Below are 16,844 nucleotides of genomic sequence, written 5' to 3'. Positions count from 1 at the left end.
CTTAAAAATCAAATTTAAAAAGAATTAATTGTTTTTCTGCTGCAAAAGTTTTTCTGTGTAGAATTCGTAATGTTGGTCAGAAGGGCTGGAGGTGTAAATATTGGTAGAATGCTCACCTAGCATGGGTTCAGTCCCTAGTACCACCAAGATAATCATGTCATCGTATTGAACAGATTCTTAATTATGTCAATAAAATAATGTTGTGCTTTTACTCGTTCTTTTAAATTTGTTTAAGGTGAGGATGATTTTTCTCTGCATCAAAGAGGTTTTTTTGTTGTTGTTTATTTTGGTGGTCCTGGGGATTGAACCCAGGGCCTCATTCATGGTAGACAAGTGCTCCACCACTGAGCCACATCTCCAGCTCTTTTCAGTTTTCATTTTGAGACAGGGTCTCACTAATTGCTAAGGCTGCCCTGGAGCTTGCCATCCTCCTTCCTCAGCCTCTAGAGTAGCTGGGTTTACTGCCTTTGCCACCTTACTTGGCTTCAAGTATTTTTTGTTCTCTTCCTCTTGGTGGTGACGCTTATGTAATCTCTCTGTTTGCTCACAGGGAGGAAGCTTCATCTTGTCCTCTGAAGGAAGCCAGCTAATTCGGTTGATACCTGAAAGCTCGGGGAAGATCCATCAGCACCTCTTGCCACAGGGGCAAGGCATGCTTTCAGGGATTGGTCGGAGGGTTTCCTCCCTTTTTGGAATTTTGTCTGCTAGTAGTGATCTCATGGTAAGTTTATAAAATGTCTGTTTTGGAAGCTCATTTCTTAGCTGAAAGTTTCCTACGAAGTTGGTTTTGCCTCCATATGATTTTAAACTAGTTTGTAAATTTAAAATGTGTTTCATAAGGATTGAGTTGACGTTTTAAAATTATTGCAAGTATCCTCTCTCTCATAACTGATGCTCCAACCCTTTTGGAAGTCCGTACCTGTGCATAGCTAGGGAAGGGGAGGTGGGAGCTGACACTATGCAGTGTCGTTCTCTGCCAAGGCTCTATCATGTCATGCCATCATTCTGACAGCCTGTGAAGTAGAGGGCCTCCTCATTGTGCCACTGAGTGGCAGAGCTGGGGGCTGTGCCCAGGCTGCAGAGTCTGTGGTGGCTCCCCTGCTGGCATCTGCTGCACGCCCACCCCCGCAGTTCTCTTCTTGCTGGTTGCTTTTCTCTCCTGCTTCCTTGAGTTTCCTTTTTTCCCCAACACTGGGGATGGAACCTGGTGCTGTACCATGGAGCTACCTCTCCATCCCTTTCTATTTTTTTATTTTGAGACAGAGTCTTGCTAAATTGCCTAGGCTGACCTTGAACTAGGGAATCTCCTTCCTCAGGCTCCCAGTGTGCACTACCATGCTTAGTTTCTTGAGTGTTCTACTGTAAAGCAGAACATGTCTGAAAACAAATTTACCAGGTTCTTTCTTTGCCCTGGACCAAGTGTACAGAGCTCGTCTCTCGACTGTTCTGCTAAAGGCATCATCACTTCTTGAGTGACCACCCAGAACCCTGGTGCTTTCCTAGCCTCTGTCTGCATTGGGGCAAATCAATCGCTCCCCTCTGGGTCCCCTTCCATTCCTTTCTTCCTGGTGCTGAGTTTAAGCCCCTGCACTTGGCAAGCTTTGCCCAAGCTGCTGGACCAGGCCAGTGTACTTCTGAAGGCCCTGCCCGCCCCATTTAGAATCACCCTGGACACTCAGGTAAACCTCACACACGGCTTGATGATCACGACTGTGCTTTTGCAGCTGCACGGCCATGTGTAGCCTTGCCTTCCTCCTTGCTATTGGTCCCCTCATGGCTCTGGGTTCAGAAGCCATTACATCTGCTCTGCTTACCAGAGCTGCTGACCCACCTCCAGGACTTTGCTATATGTTGCTATTTTTCAGGTTTATTTTACAGTTGAAGAGGACATCTTCCTGAAGGACCCTGTACTTCCACACTCCATTCTGCTCTCCTGGCCTGTGCCCCCACCTTGCTCTTGCTGGGTTTCAGTCAGCCCTCCCTCCTCAGTCCATCATGAGCACTGATTGCTCAGCCATCCTGCACATGGGGTCTGAGGTCTCATTGAGCCGTTAGGAAGCGTGACTTCTTTCCCTCTGTGCAGCTTGCAGGTGTTCTCTGGGACAGTGGAAGCTCCAGCTTCTACAGCCTCACCAGCTCAAATATCAGTAAATGGGAGTTGGATGAGTCATCAGAAAAGCAGGCACACAGCTGGGATGTGCACCGAGCCCTGAAGGAGAACGTCACCGATGCTATCTGGGTAGGATGGCACTTCACGCCCATGGCTATACCAGCTTCCCCCTTCGCTATTTGAACACCAGTTGGATGTTACAAGCGTAGTGAGGTATTTGTGTCCCCATGGTGGGTGCTCACTAGTCACTTGCTGCATCAGTTTCCAGGTGTATGCACCACTCACGCAGCAGCTGTGAGCGGCTTTATTAGGTGCCGGGGGCACAGAGGGAAAAGGAGTGCTTCTGGTGCTTGGGAAGCTTATGTTTTTGATATTTCCACTTAGGGATCTGAAAGTAACTATGAAGCTATTAAAGAAGGGGTCAACATTCGGTATTTGGACTTGAAGCAAAACTGGTAAGCAATTAAATTGTCCTAAGAAAGATAGAAACAGTTTGGGAAATAAGCTGGTGGCTCTTCTAAATCAGCCTCCTACAGTCTGTGGAGCCTTCCTTCTCTGGGGGTCCACAGGACTGTAGCCCTCCAGCACAGTCTGTCCACATCCAGCAATCCTTCCTGCTCCTGCTTCTTAGAGTGGTGCCACAGCTTCTGCCTGTCCTGTGGTTGTTGCCCTGCTGTGTGAGCTGGGCACTTAGACTCGCTGTTCTCCTCCTTGCAGTCTCTGAAAACCTTGGAAAAGCCACGTATCTCTGTAGGCATTTTAATTAAATACGGTTTACCTGTTTCCATTATCAGACTTGGAAATTTAGCACTGCTACTTGGATATAGCTCACCATGGGCTTCACCGTTCTCAGATTTGGAGGCAGAGGCTGGGAATGGGGAAGGGAGCATGCTCAGGAATTGCCATCCTGGGGGCTCCTGCTCCCAGTGTGGTCCTAGACACATCCTTGTGAGGCTTCGGAGACTGGCTCACCCCTTGATCTTCCTGCCCTCCTGAGCTCCACACAGTCCAGATCTCACTCAGGCCCTTGGGGGTAGTGACCAGGATGCACAGGAAATTCCAGCCACGTTTGGGCTACTTCTGTTCCAGAGTGTTTTTCTTCCTTAGTGCTCTTGACACTTTTGATTTAGTGCTGCAGCCTGGTTTATGTTTTCAGTGAGCAGGCTTATGAGTTCTTTTGTGAGGCTATTGCAATAACAAAGCCCGTATAGTTTCATTTCAGATATGAAGCTTGGATTTTTTTTAATCTTAAATTTATTACCTTACATATTCCCATATAACTTGTCAATTTTTACTGATGTACAAAATTGCAATTATCTTCCTATCTCTGCTACCTGAAGTAGCTTCAAGGTTTTTCAGATATGAAGCTTTTTTTCTCTCTTTTTATTTTTATGTATTTATTTTGGTATGGGAGATTGAACTCAGGGGCACTCCACCACTGAGCCACATCCCCAGCCCTATTTGTATTTTATTTAGAGACAGGGTCTCACTGAGTTGCTTAGTGCCTCACTTTTGCTGAGGCTGGCCTTTAACTCAGAGTCCTCCTGCCTCAGCCTCCCGAGCTACTGGGATTATAGGCGTCAGCCACCATGCCTGGCAGATGAGAAGCTTTTTTTACTGGCATATAAGAAGCTTGCTTTACAACTATGTCAAAGAAAATTGGTCCTGACCCTCCCTGCTAAGTGGGCTGTTCATTGGGTGGGCAGTCTGTAAAGTACCTGTCCTATGGTCTCCCTGGGCAGGACTGACTACCGGAGAGGCTCCGTTCTCTGAGACTTCGCTCCAACCCCTCTTGTGTGGAAAGTTCTTTGGGCCTCATAGGACCCTGCCAGTATGTCACAATTTTAAGCCAGAATTTTTTAATTCTTTGAAAAGTTCTAGTGGATGTGGAGCGCAAGGGAGAACTGAGGACAGTTGCACGACGTGAAGTGCCACGTCGTCTGGGCACTTGCCCGTCCATGTTCTTGGGTGTGACTGTTCGTGGGGGGAGCTGGCCTCCCTGTTGGTGTTTCTGAGGCTTGAGGGAAGGTTGCTGGCACTACCACTGCCACTTGGTGTTTGGAAAAGGCTGGGATCAGAGAGCATTGTGTTGTCTGCTGGGGCAACAGCTTTGGAGGAGTAAGAACAGCACATAACTTTAATGAGAACAAGGATTTTCACAGTATAGCAGCCTGGCATTTCAATAACTTGTGCCTAAAATTAAAAGCAATGTTATTCCTCTGGACAAAGACTAAACTGTGAAGAACTGATTAGATTGCCGGTTGGCAGGCCTGTCCTGTGACGGGCTAGAGCATAGCTTTTGGGTTTGGGCCCTTGAGTCCTTACTGTAACATCTCTGCCCTGAGTTTAGGCATACTGTCTCCCTGTGGTGATTAAATCTGCTTCCTAGAACAACTTCTGTTACATTCTGGGCCTGAGCTCATTTTGGCCTGAGGACTATTCTGTGCCATTCCTGAATTAGGTGACGTGTTGATCCTTGATTTATTGAGGCAAGTTTATTGAGTCCTCATTTACATTTGGTAATATTTATCATTTTCTTCATTTTATCATTTTTAAAGTATGATTCTGAGTTGGCAAATGTGGCAGTCAACCACAATCTCAGTCAAGATATAAAACAGGACTGGTGCACTGGGCAGTGGTGGAGTGCTTGCTGAGCCTCGTGGAGGAGAGAGAGAGAGAGAAGAGGGGAGAGGGGGAGGAACACTACCATCACCCTCAAAAATTCCCCTCTGCCCTGGTGGTCATCAATCTGCTTTCTCCATAGCTTTGCCTCTTTAGAATTCCATATAATTGATCATATGCTACACAGTCTTTTGAGTTTGGCTACTTTCACTTAACATAATGCATTTGGGATTGATTTCTTGCATTGCTCAGTCATGTTCCATTTGCACACAGTTTATGATGTGAGCGTGTTTGGTTTTTCTCTTGGGTCAGGATCTGGGAGTGGGGATGCCAGGGTACACGATGAGCATGTCTGAGTTAGTAAGAACCTGCCAGGCTGTTTCCCCAGAGGCTGCAGACTCTCTTTTTCCTTGGCTAGTGATGGACTCCTGATTTTGGCAGCTGCGTGGCATCCTGCAGACAACCCCTGCCTGGTCTATTACTCCCTTGTGACAGTGGAAGATAACGGCTACCAAATGTCAGATGCAATTACAGTAGAAGTCACTCAGTACAATCCACCTTTTCAGGTAAGTCAAGTTACAAAGTGGCTCAACACATTTGAGTGTTTTTCTAACCATTGAACACTTTTGGGATCTTGTTCTCTGAGTTATATCTGTAGGTCTTGGAAATGCTCTCCAATATCACTGCCTCATTGGCTTTTCCATCTCAACGTCCTTTTTCCCACCTGTGGCTGAGCACTGAGAGTAGAGGTGCTGTAGGTAGTCTGTGACCCCTGCTGCAGCCCCGGGTCACCATTTCTGCGCTGCCGAGTGGGCAGGAAACACTGTTGCAAGGCAGGAGGAGGCCAAAGGTAGTAGGGCTCCATTCAGAACTCCAGGGAGCTCTGAGGGTCCACAGAGGGCTTGTACTTTAGGCAGCAGCACGTGCGCTCCTCAGAGCTCGCAAATGCCGCTGAGTTCCCGGTGCCCTCAGCTGTGTGTTCTCAGGGAAGCCTTCACAGCTGCTTGCCCTGCATTTACCCGCTGTATTCTTCTAATTCTTTTTTTTTTTTTTTTCTCTGCATGACATTAACCGAATCCCACAAGAAAATCTTTTTTCTTTTTTTTTGGTACAGGGATTGAATTCAGGGGCACGCAGTCTCTGAGCCACATCCCTGGCCCTATTTTGTGCCTTGCTGTTGCTGAGGCTGGCTTTGAATTCACGATCCTCCTGCCTTAGCCTCCCTAGCTGCTGGGATTACAGGCATGCGCCACCAAGCCTGGCTCGTTTGTTCTTTTATTTCAAATGGAAATGAATGTTACCAAATGTTCCTATTTTACAAGAAAGGCATATTCATTGTTAGAAAAAAATTTCTGCTAGTGCAAAGGGATATAAAGAAAACAATTTTAGAATAAATAAAATCTTAGGTTCCCACTTTAATGTAACATTTGTAACATAATTTCTTTAATGGCAGTTTGCTAATTTTATCATTTAATTTGGTCTTTATTTCCATTTCTTACTCTGGTTCTGTACATGAACAGTTGGCTCAGTTTTCTTGTGCTTGATGTGCTTTTTGTTTTATTTTATTTTGATGCTGGCCTTGAAGCCTTCACATGCCAAATGAGGTTGAGCTTCTATGTGATGTCTTGACAGTGAAAGAAGAGTCAGAACCTAAATGTTAACCGGGGATTATTTGTAAGGATTTTCTAATCCTACAATAAATAGTGTGGTGGGTTAAGCTTTGTTTTCTCTCTCACATTCGTTGTGGGCATCACCTTGTAATTGGAATACCTGAAAACATTTTCCAAATATGCTGATTATGTGCATCTCAGCAAATAACTGCTCTGACTGATGTTTGTCAAAGTTTTGGGCTGCTGTATGTAGCAAGCATCCAAGGTTGCATGAGTTACAGGTAATAGTGAATCATACACACAGTGCTGGAAGTGGTCCACACCCAGGGTTTCTGGGCCACCCTTGCTGCATCGTCTTGTGGTGGGAGGGCAGGCGGGTTCACCAGGGCCCTGATCTCTCACTCCTGAGTAGCCCAAGGCCCCTCCTGACCCCTCACTGTGGGGTCAGGTTTTAACAGGAACTTGAAGGGTCCCAGGGTTGGGACCATCCATAGCAGTGTGTACAGAACTGTCCTGCTATGCTCTGTAGGTCATCTGATAGCCAGTGTTTGAGTCTTCACAAGGAGCCTGGTGAACTAGCCTGTCATTTCATGGACTGCTGTCATAGGAATGCGATTATGAAATCATACAAACATGTACTTTTGTTTCTAAACTCTCCTTTCAGTCTGAAGACCTGGTCATGTGCCGGTTGATGGTCCCAGACTCTTCAAGCCAGACCGCCTACCTGTACACTGAGAACGCTGTCCACGTGTGCACCACTGGGACTGGGAAGTTTTCTCTCCCTCGGGAGAGAATCAGCTTTAATTCACAAGGTGCAGTAGAGGTCACAGAAGGTGCAGCTGGCAGCTCTTGGTCAGCCTTGTTGTTCTCCCTCTCTCCCCACATGTTGCTTGGGCATAGTACCTCCAGGAGTCACTGAGACTTCATATCACATCTGGAGCAGCTGGAGTGATCTTCCTGAGAAACCACAAGGACAGTAGAATCCCCAGCCTGTTACATTTATGGAGAAAGATAGTTTTCTCCAGGGGAAGAGACCAAGAAGGAAAGAGATGGCTCCAGGGAAGCCATCACTTGTGCCAGTGAGGGTGGCTTTTATGAGTTGATGTTCTTTAAACCAGTCTGCCTGGAGTCCAGATGCTGGACTCCTGCGTGGAGGCACCCACAGTGCAGGCAGGCCACAGCGACTCCACCAGATGATCCAGAGGGCTATGTGGAGGATGGAGCCTATGCCCTAGTCCCCGAGCACCAGCAGCAGGCAGACGTGCTAAGGCCAGCAGGCCTAGTCGCCCCATCCAGTGGCTGACCAGGCAGAATCAGGCCAGAGGGCGCCACAGAGTGAAAGGGGCTGCCGTCCCAACCTCCCAGAGGAAGTGCTCCTTTGAGCCCCTGCTCTGCTGTCTTGCAGGGCTGGCTTTATCATCCTGAAGTGAGGGCACGGGGTTTATTTTTGTTTGTTTGTTTGTTTTTTTCATATTTTTTAGTTTAGGTGAACACAATATCTTTATTTTGTTTCTATGTGGTGCTGAGAATCAAACCCAGTGCCTCACACATGCTCGTCGAGTGCGCTAACACTTGAGCCACATCCCCAGCCCCCAGGGTCTGCTTCTTAAAGCAGTGGCTGGTCCTTGGCCTTTGATTCTGGAGCTGAGAAGCCAAGTGCACACAGTAGGGAGGGAAGTATGCTGGTGCTTCATGGCCACGGCTTCTGCCCCACAAGGTGGGCTCCACAAAGCGTCCTGTCTGTGTGTGCTTTTCCCTCAGGAGATGGCATCCTGGGCGCGGGCTCCTGTGGCGGCATTCCCCTCCTATTCTCTAGAAACAGCGGGCTGGTGTCTATCACTTGCAGGGAGAGTGTGTCCCTGCTGGCAGAAGAGCTGGAGGAGTCGTTGGCATCTTCAGTTGCTGGACCAAGCAGTGATGTAATGTGGTTTCCCATCCCATGTTGCCCATCAGGAAGCCAGACATGTGTTAAGAAGCCTAGATGAGAACGTTCATTCTTTGATCTGCATCATGCCCTGGTCCTCCTTCCCAGAGCAACTGCTTTTAAGTCTCTGTGCTGTTCCTTCTGACACTTTCCTCTGCACTTTCAAGCAGTATGTGTGTCTGCTGTCTCCCACTTTGCCACCTTAGGGGTGAGGGTTCAGGTGATTTGCTTTTCCTCCTGTGCCATCTCAACACAGAACCTCTCATCATAGTGACACAGTGAACGTGGCTTTTGGTTTCCTAAGCCTGGTAACATGCTGACTGCATCTCCTGCATCATAGGACTCTCTGTGGGTCTTGGAGGATGGAAAAGTGTCAGCTCATATTTGCTTATTTAAATGTCTGCATCTATCACCCCACACCTTCCAGCAGCTCTGAAAAACGCTTCTCAGGGTACTTCTTTCTATGGTCAAATCTCAGGAAGCCGCATCTGCACAGCCATCACCCTGGGCTCCCCTGCACTATTCCTCAGTCGTTCACACCTGTACCCTCTCCACATGTAGTGGCTTGTCCCAGCACTGCCAATGCCCTCTGGTTTCTTCTTCCTGGGTAGTTAGACTCAAAGAGTTTGAGTTCAGATTGTGCTTGTTTTTTGTTTGCTGGGATGAGTTTTAGGGGAGAAAGTGGGGTGAAAAACTCACTTTTCCCCTGTAATCTTGAAACCTGAGATACCTATCCTTTTCTGTGAAGTTTTTTTTTTTTTTAAATCTTTTATAGGAGACTAAAAATATTTGGTATTATTTTGGATGTTTTCCATTTGAATTGTATATGAAACATAAGCTATTTTTGTAATTTAAAGTGATTTGATACAGTCTTTAGAGAAAGCAACATGCTCTCTTTTTTTTTTAATGTTTATATATATATAGCTGTAGGTGGACACAATATCTTTATTTTGTTTTATATGGTGCTGAGGATCGACCCCAGTGCCTCACATGTGCTAGGCAGTACTAATTACCCACATGCTCAGTGGTGTGTGATAAGTGGCACTGCGTGAGAGCAGACCTATAGATGGTGTTGGTCTTACTGAGCTCCCCAGGGAGTTTTGCTGAGGGTGTGATCACTGAGCTGTCCACTTTCCTGCAGGACCTGGGGGGTTGGTCAGCACTGGCCATGTGTTTGGATGCCGAGTACATGTACAATCTCTAGAGGGGTGTAGGGTGTGTCAGGTGTAGGGATGTCAGGCATGGGAGTGTGAGCATGTGTGTCAGGTATAGGGGTGGGGGTGGGGTGTATTTGTCAGGTGTAAGGTGCCTTAGCTTGGAGCACAGGCAGCAGTGTTGGGACTTCAGGTGATCTGGTTCTTCCGTCAGCCATCATGAATATTCTGGACCTTCATCTCTGAACTCTGGCTTGTGTCCTTGCAGAGCATGGTCTTTGAGACTACCACAAAGAATGGGACAGTAGCCCAGGAAGACAGGACCAAGCTTCTGAAAGCTGCTTTTCTGCAGTACTGCAGGTACGGTATGATGTTTTCAAGACCAGGGCCATCCTGCTGCCAGCACTGGCTATTGACCTCTTGGTTTGGGATGGGAGCAACATGGAGGGTGGGGTCATCAGGAGGGTTGGTTTTCTTTAGCATTAGTGCTTTTGCCAGCATTGGCTCTCAACTTGGGGGTCACTGAACCTGGTGGGCACAGAGGGCTCGCTAAACAGGGCCTCCTATGGAACACACCCCCAACCTCCTGGAGAGCAGTATGTACGAAGACAGCTTTCAGAGGCTCCTCGTGTAACAGGCAAACAGGAGTTTCTGGCGTTGATGAGACTGGTCTTTGGTTGGGCTTTGCCGCCTACAAGCTAGCCCCGGCGCTGAGGCTGCTGGAGCATAGCTGGGGTCCTATAGGTGGGCTGCTTGACTGTCCCTACTGGGCCTGTGTGTGGGGCCTCGGCTGGCTAGCTGTTTGCTCTTGGCTGGGCCCACTCACCTTCCTAGGACCCAGTGCCATCTCTGCTTCCCATGGCTCCTCAGCACATTGACGAGGGAGCAAGTGCATACTGTGGAGCTACCTGTGAATTGCAGGCCATCCAGTAGCACCCGTCCCTCTTCCCCCAAGAGGGACCACCCAGATTGCCTGCAAACATTGCCAGGTGCCCTGGCACAGAGGGTAGCGACACGTGGCAGTTTCTTTTTTTTGCTAAGGTAGCATTAGCATTACTGTTTTTGTGCACATTTTCTTTAAAATTGCTTTTCATGTTATCTGGATTTTCATTTTACTTAGCTCAGAAGATATAAACTCTTGTTTGTGAGAGTTTGGGAAAATTTGCTCTGTAATTTTTTAAAAAACCAAACAGCACATTTGTAGGAATGGAAGAAATGTAACAGCTTTATAATCTTATAAAATACATCAGACATTTATGTAAAAGATGTTTCATTTTTCAAAGAAGTTTCCTGTTTCCATCTTTTCCATCTTGGTCAGAATAATGAGCAGTAGTTACTGACTGTCATGGATAAACTGTTTCATTGTGTTGGGCAGTAGTTTTTTTCCTGATGTTCCACATTGCTGTCATCTGTGCTGTGAAATAAAAGGACCTCTGGAATTAGAGCAGATAGCAGAATTTGAGTGCTATAGGCCCAAGGACTTGAAGTACTGAGTGCTCATTGGCACAGCCTGTTCATTCATATTATTAACCCAGCAGCACTAGAAATGGGAGCGTCCGTGATAAAAGTGGAACTAGGGAATGAGGTCGTTAAACGTAATTAAGTGTGTTTTAAATGTAAACACTATATGTTTCCTCTAAGTATCGGTAAATAAACTGTCTATCCTAAATTCTGGTTTCAGAGAAAAAGGTCAGAGACAATCACAAAAAAAAGTACTTCATAGTATCAGGTCCATTTTTAAAACAATTGAGATCCTTTGGGGAAATTGCCCTGTCTTTGTCTTTATCTAGATTTCTGTAAGTCTTTGTTGGTAATCCATTTCTGCCCATAACCTTACAGTCTACTCTGCCTTCGTTCGTATCATTGGATTCTTGTACGGGTTTTCTAGGCCATATACAACTAGCAAAAGGGGAAATCAGGATGTATGTATGGCTTCAGGAATTTTTTGTAGATCCAGAGCAGAATTGGAGTAACAATACAAGGAGTGCACACCATTGTCCCAGGCTTGAGCTCCTAATCGTGAGGGCAGGCAGGTCTGTTGGAACAGCAGGCCTTAGCACAGGACCAGACCACGCAGGGCGGGAAGGTGAGCTACGCACACAGCCTAGGGCTCCTGGGCACCACCAGGACGAGCCTGCCAAGCTTCCTGAAAGCACCACGGGAACACAGAGGACAGCATCCCTGCCCCTACCCCATTGCTGTGTGGCTTTTTAGTTGGATCTTGCTTTCCTTGCCTCTCTCTTCCCCGTAACCTGCAGTGTGCCTGGGTCTCCAGGTTCCACCTGGCCAGTCGTGCTTTTAGAGGTTTTCTGTGTTTCCCTCATCAGCTCTATCTGCTTTTCTACCAGGAGAGCATTTTAGCCCTTTTCTGGTCTTTCCGCCCCATTTCTCTTTCTCTCTCTCATTCAGCACTGGCTGCATGACCTCATTTACAGGTTGCAGGTGCCAGTAGAGAGGACATACTGGACCTGCTGCCCACTGCCATGCCTGCCAGTGTCTGCACTGTGCAACGAGGTTTGCTGGTACTCTATGGGGACAGTGAGTGGCTGAGCCCCATGGGGCGGGCTCAAATCTCAGTTCATCTTAGCGTTTTCCTGTACACTTCTGTGTTCTGGTACCTTCCTTAAAAGGCTCAGTGAATTCACATTTGAACAGACACTCCTGAGGATTGCGGTCCAGCCCTGCTTTGCCCCCAGTTAGCTGTTGAGCCTTGGGACAGATTGGGAATACCCCTGGGCGGAGTTGGCCGAGTGCAGGTGTGGTGCTGGCAGGGCTTGGTTTAGCTGATGCGTCTGTTTTGAAGTCCCCAGAGTTCACTGTGTCTGCTGCCTACAGATCTCAGGCCAGGACCCTGCAGCCCAGCTTGCAGCTGAAGGCCATGGACAGTCGTACTGTGGTACTTGTGAAGCTGCAGGCCCACTAGTGATGTGCGGGCACCATCAGGCTTGTTTCTGCTTTGTTAAAGTGGTCCCCTTAGTCTCATTGTGCTGCGTGGTTCAGGCTTCCTGGGAGATTCAGAGTATCTGATCTTACCAGTTTTGCACTTATTACTGTTCCATCAGATATAAACAAGGCAGCAAGCCACCATCATGATTGCTTTAGTTGCTGTGGCTGCTGGTGGTAGCCTCTGATAAGCAGCCTGTCAATGTGTGGCGGTTAGAACTAAACTAAATATTCTAAACTCAGTGGCTTAGAACAGCAGAAGTGTGTTGTCTCAGTTCTAGAGGCCAGGGCCCAGGATTGAGGCACTGTGGGGCAGGCTTCCTCTGAGGCTCTGCAGGAGCCCCTCCTTGCCCGCTTTTGGCTGCCAAGGCTGCTGCTGGGCTTGTTGGTGTGTCAGCCCATCCTTCCAGTGTGACCATCTTCTCAGGGTCTTGTAAGGGCACCGACTGTGGGATTTGGGCCAAATTAATCCCTACCCTAACTGGTTGTTTCTGCAGATGCTTTATTTCTAGACAAGGTCTCATTCTGAGGTTCTTCTGGACAAGAATGAGGGCTCTATTCAGCCCCCTCAGTGGACACTGCATAAGATGATGGCTAGATGTGAGCCTGAGTTGGGAGGGCCTCAGGAGCAGCACCTGCTCCTGAGGGCCTCCTGCTGGTCTGAGCCCTAGACTCCTGACTCCACTGGTGATCCTGGCTGGGAGCTCAGGCAGTCAGGAGTCCTGGGGAAGCAGCCTCTTCACCACGAGCAGATCTAGGCTGCAAAGCAGGATCAGCCTGGATTCCTGCAGTGACCTCCACCTCATCTGCTATCCACCTGTCAGGGTGAGAGTCAGAATGGCCTGGAAAACAAGGATGGGCCATGGCAGCTCTGCCTACTGCCTTCCATGGTCCTGGTACTTTTTGCCACAGTTTGCCTCCTTACTGCCCTGAGGATGTGTGCTGTGAGCAGCATACACCCTGCTGCATTCCTCCCGGCCCTGCCAGGCCTCAGGTGGCAGCTTTCCCGCCCCTCTGCAGGCTCAGTGGCCTTTGTCCTTCCCTGTCCCGGTGCTGCACACATGTAGCCATCGCCGGCTATTGCCTGATTCCCCCTGACACTGTGCGTTCTGAGGCCCAGGGCCTTGGTGTATTGCTCAAACTCCTGTGTCTGGTGCCTGCATGTTGCAAGCACTCAGTGTGTTTGTTGGATTCATGGCTGCAGCTGAGGTTTCCCATTGTAATTAGTTATAATCGACAGTACTTTAAAGGCTGAAACCCATACATAGGACTTGAACCTCCTGAGGAATTTTCCATGGTAAGTTTTGGAAATGTTTTGCCTCCCTTCATACTTTTTTTTCCCAATTTGTTTCAGGAAAGACTTGGGTCATGCTCAAATGACGGTTGACGAACTGTTTTCCTCCCACTCCAACTTGGATTCTGACTCTGAGCTGGATAGGGCCGTTACCCAAATCAGTGTAGATGTGGTGGATGACTACCCAGCCTCTGACCCTCGGTGGGCTGAGTCTGTTCCTGAAGGTAAGAAGAGTTTGACTTTGAGGAATGACCCATTTGAGGAGAAACTATATTTTAGTTTCTCAAACAATTGAGAATTTTCGCCTGATTTTATTTTAGAAGTTGTAACTGTCCTCATTAGTAGATCTTGAACAGGACTCAAGGTAGATCTAGACAGCAGAAGAGCATGTAGGGGAACATGGGTGCAAGCACTGACTGCTCCTTCAGAGGCAGGCTGCTTTGCACCTTGCATTTTATTTCTGGAGGAACTCAATGGCATGTAGGCTCCAGATCAGATGATGGTCTTGGCAGACTGTGTATTTGGTTAACAGAAATGGCAGACTCTCCTAGGTACCAGCAAGTCTGGTACCAGAGATGGGCATGTCGTGTCCTCCAGCCTGCCCTGGGTGACCTCCCTAACACATAGCTCTTCTGCAGCATGGAGGCCCCTCTGTGGTTCATGGGAAGCAGAGTGCTATCCTTAATGGTCCTGCTTTAGGCAGACGTGGGATGAAAGCCCTGCTGCCCAGCTCCTTTCCATAGCTGTTTCTTTGAAGCTGTCAAACGTATAACTACAGTATTTAAACTAAACAGAGCATGCTTCTTGTTTTGAGTAAGTACAATATGAATTTTGTCAAACCCTTCAAATTTCTCTCTAAATTTTAAAACAATGGAGTAATGTAAATAATTATTTCGAAGGACTGGCCCTGTCCTCTCAGGTATTTTCACACCCTACTTGACTAGCCGTGGTGATTCTGAAAGCTCTGTTGGGTTCTATTTCTGTGTTCTCACAGAGGCACCTGGGCTCAGCAACACCTCCCTGATCATCCTCCACCAGCTGGAAGACAAGATGAAAGCCCATGGCCTCCTGGTGGACTTTTTGCACCAGGTGAGAGTCCCTCAGGGTTCGGGCTGCTCTGGTGCCCCACACCCAGGGTGCCCACTCTGTTCTGGCACTCCCAGTGGCCTGATTCGAGTTCCCATTCCCTGTGCAGACGCAGAAATGAACAAGCCAGGGCGTGTGAAAACTCCAGGGTGACCACTGCCTTGAAAATTAGGTTAAGAGAAGAAAGGAGCACTTTTCCAAAGAAATGCCACATCAGCTTTTTTGTCATTTTAGCTTTGATGCTGTTGTGTTCATCAGACCAGCTTCTTTCAAAACAGGGTTTCATGCAGGCTTGCTGCGTGCCTTCATAGAAGAACTTCGGTCTGTTCCCATTGTGCTGATAGGTGATGTTGGTCACAGCAGAGCACACATCTCCAGAGCATCTTCTGCAGGGCGGAGTCACCTTATTGAGGGTGTGAATGCTGGGTGGGGCACCACATGTGGACAGGCTGCTTATCAGAGGCCACCACATGAGCCTTGTGGCTTTGCTGGCCCAGAGACCCGAATGGAGGCTCAGTCACTGGCAGCACCTGATAGGGTCTGGAAGCCCCTCTCTGGCTCTGCCTTTATGTTTTCATTACCTTCCATCTTTACATCTTGTCTCTGATGAGGAACTGCTGTGGTAACAGGCAGGAAGTATGTGGGACCAGGACCTCTAAGGAAACACTTCTGGCACAGAGCTCTTGCCTCCCTTGAACCAGTACATGGCCAATGAGGCTGTGTCCTTGTTTTGAGGGTGGGAGTGAGATCAGCACCTAAGGACACCACTACCCACTTTGATAAGGAGGGTCCTGTGTCTGCTATCAGGAGCAGAAGTGGGCCCAGCCCCACCTGCTTCACTTATTGCTATATGCAGGGGCCATCAAATGCAGGCATCAGGAGCCTTATGGAAGAGCTGCACCTGACAGAATGTTGAGGGATAAATTCAAATCATAAATGACTGAGTGACTCTTAAAATAATGTTTTAAGGTAATCAGGTGAACAGGTTGACTGAATTACAACAGTTAGATTCAGCAAAACATTCCATTCGTTAAAAACAATGGATATGGGGCTGGGGCTCAGTGGTGGAATGCTCACCTAGCGTGCAGGGGGGCACTGGGTTCGATCCTCAGCACCACATAAATGTAAAATAAAGATATTGTGTCCACCTAAAACTTAAGAATAAATATTTTAAAACAAAAAGGATTTCTAGCTGGGCCAGTGGCACACGTATATAATCCCAGCAAACTTGGGAGGCTGAGGCAAGAGGATTGTAAGTTCAAAGCCAGCCTCAGCAAAAGCGAGGTGCTGAGCAACCCAGTGAGACCCTGTCTCTAAAATACAAAATAGGGCTGGGGGTGTGGCTCAATGGTCAAGTGCCTCTGAGTTCCATCCTCGGTACCCACACACACACACACATACACATGCACACACGCAAGATATCTAGCTAGGCACAGTGGTGCACATCTGTACTCCCAGCGATTCAGGAGACTGAGGCAAAGAGGATCCCAAGTTCAAGGCCAGTCTCAGCAACTTAGCCAGACCCTGTCTCAAGACAAAAAATAAAAGGGGATGGGGTTTGACTTAGTAGGATTGGGTTCAGTAGGAACCCTGGGTTTAACCTTGTGTGCCAGAAAAATCTTTACCATCATTATTGTCGTTAAATGTTATGAAAAAATAAAATCCTTAGAACAGCAGTGTGGAATGAAACCTCTTGTATTTTAGAAAAGGGAAGCTGCTAGCAGATGAGGAAGTGAGAATGAGAGGAGCAGGTGCTAATTGATGAGAGGGAAAAGTGGCCACGGTGTCCTGGTTGCTTCCTGGTTCCTCTGTGGTGGTTCCTCTAGTGCTCAGGAAAGCTGGATTCCAGGAACCCACCAGAAGCCACCTCAGCAGGTGGGAGCCAGCAGGTGTGCAGGGCAGCGGCATGCCAGGCCATGGGCTGGAGCCAGCCCTGAAGGTACAGGAGAGGTGATTGGCATAGGTGGGAAAGAATAGTTTGACCATTTTGAAAACTACGACCAGGAACTAAGGATATCTAGGGTGGACTCGGGTGGCCCTAACAGGCATGTCCAGGCTTCCTGGCAGCCTTGCCTGGGTAAAGCTTGACCAGGTGGCTGCA

The 16,844-nt window shown here is 48.0% G+C and overlaps 1 protein-coding gene across 3 annotated transcripts in view; it reads left to right on the top strand.

The window, feature by feature from the left end:
* Nup133 (nucleoporin 133) overlaps positions 1-16,844 on the top strand; it is a 47,581-nt gene that overhangs the window by 12,264 nt on the left and 18,473 nt on the right. For all 3 annotated transcript variants that reach the window (XM_027947994.2, XM_027947993.2, XM_027947995.2), the window contains 9 exons: positions 551-721; positions 2,084-2,239; positions 2,495-2,565; positions 5,151-5,298; positions 7,007-7,154; positions 8,104-8,261; positions 9,689-9,780; positions 13,718-13,881; positions 14,652-14,746. In XM_027947994.2, coding sequence (XP_027803795.2) covers positions 551-721; positions 2,084-2,239; positions 2,495-2,565; positions 5,151-5,298; positions 7,007-7,154; positions 8,104-8,261; positions 9,689-9,780; positions 13,718-13,881; positions 14,652-14,746 — 1,203 coding nt within the window. The remainder of the gene's footprint in view (positions 1-550; positions 722-2,083; positions 2,240-2,494; positions 2,566-5,150; positions 5,299-7,006; positions 7,155-8,103; positions 8,262-9,688; positions 9,781-13,717; positions 13,882-14,651; positions 14,747-16,844) is intronic.

This window comes from Marmota flaviventris, chromosome 12, assembly GCF_047511675.1.
Source record: "Marmota flaviventris isolate mMarFla1 chromosome 12, mMarFla1.hap1, whole genome shotgun sequence".
Lineage (NCBI taxonomy): Eukaryota > Metazoa > Chordata > Mammalia > Rodentia > Sciuridae > Marmota > Marmota flaviventris.
Note: the sequence above shows the minus strand (reverse complement) of the source record. Positions and strands in the feature narration are given on the sequence as shown.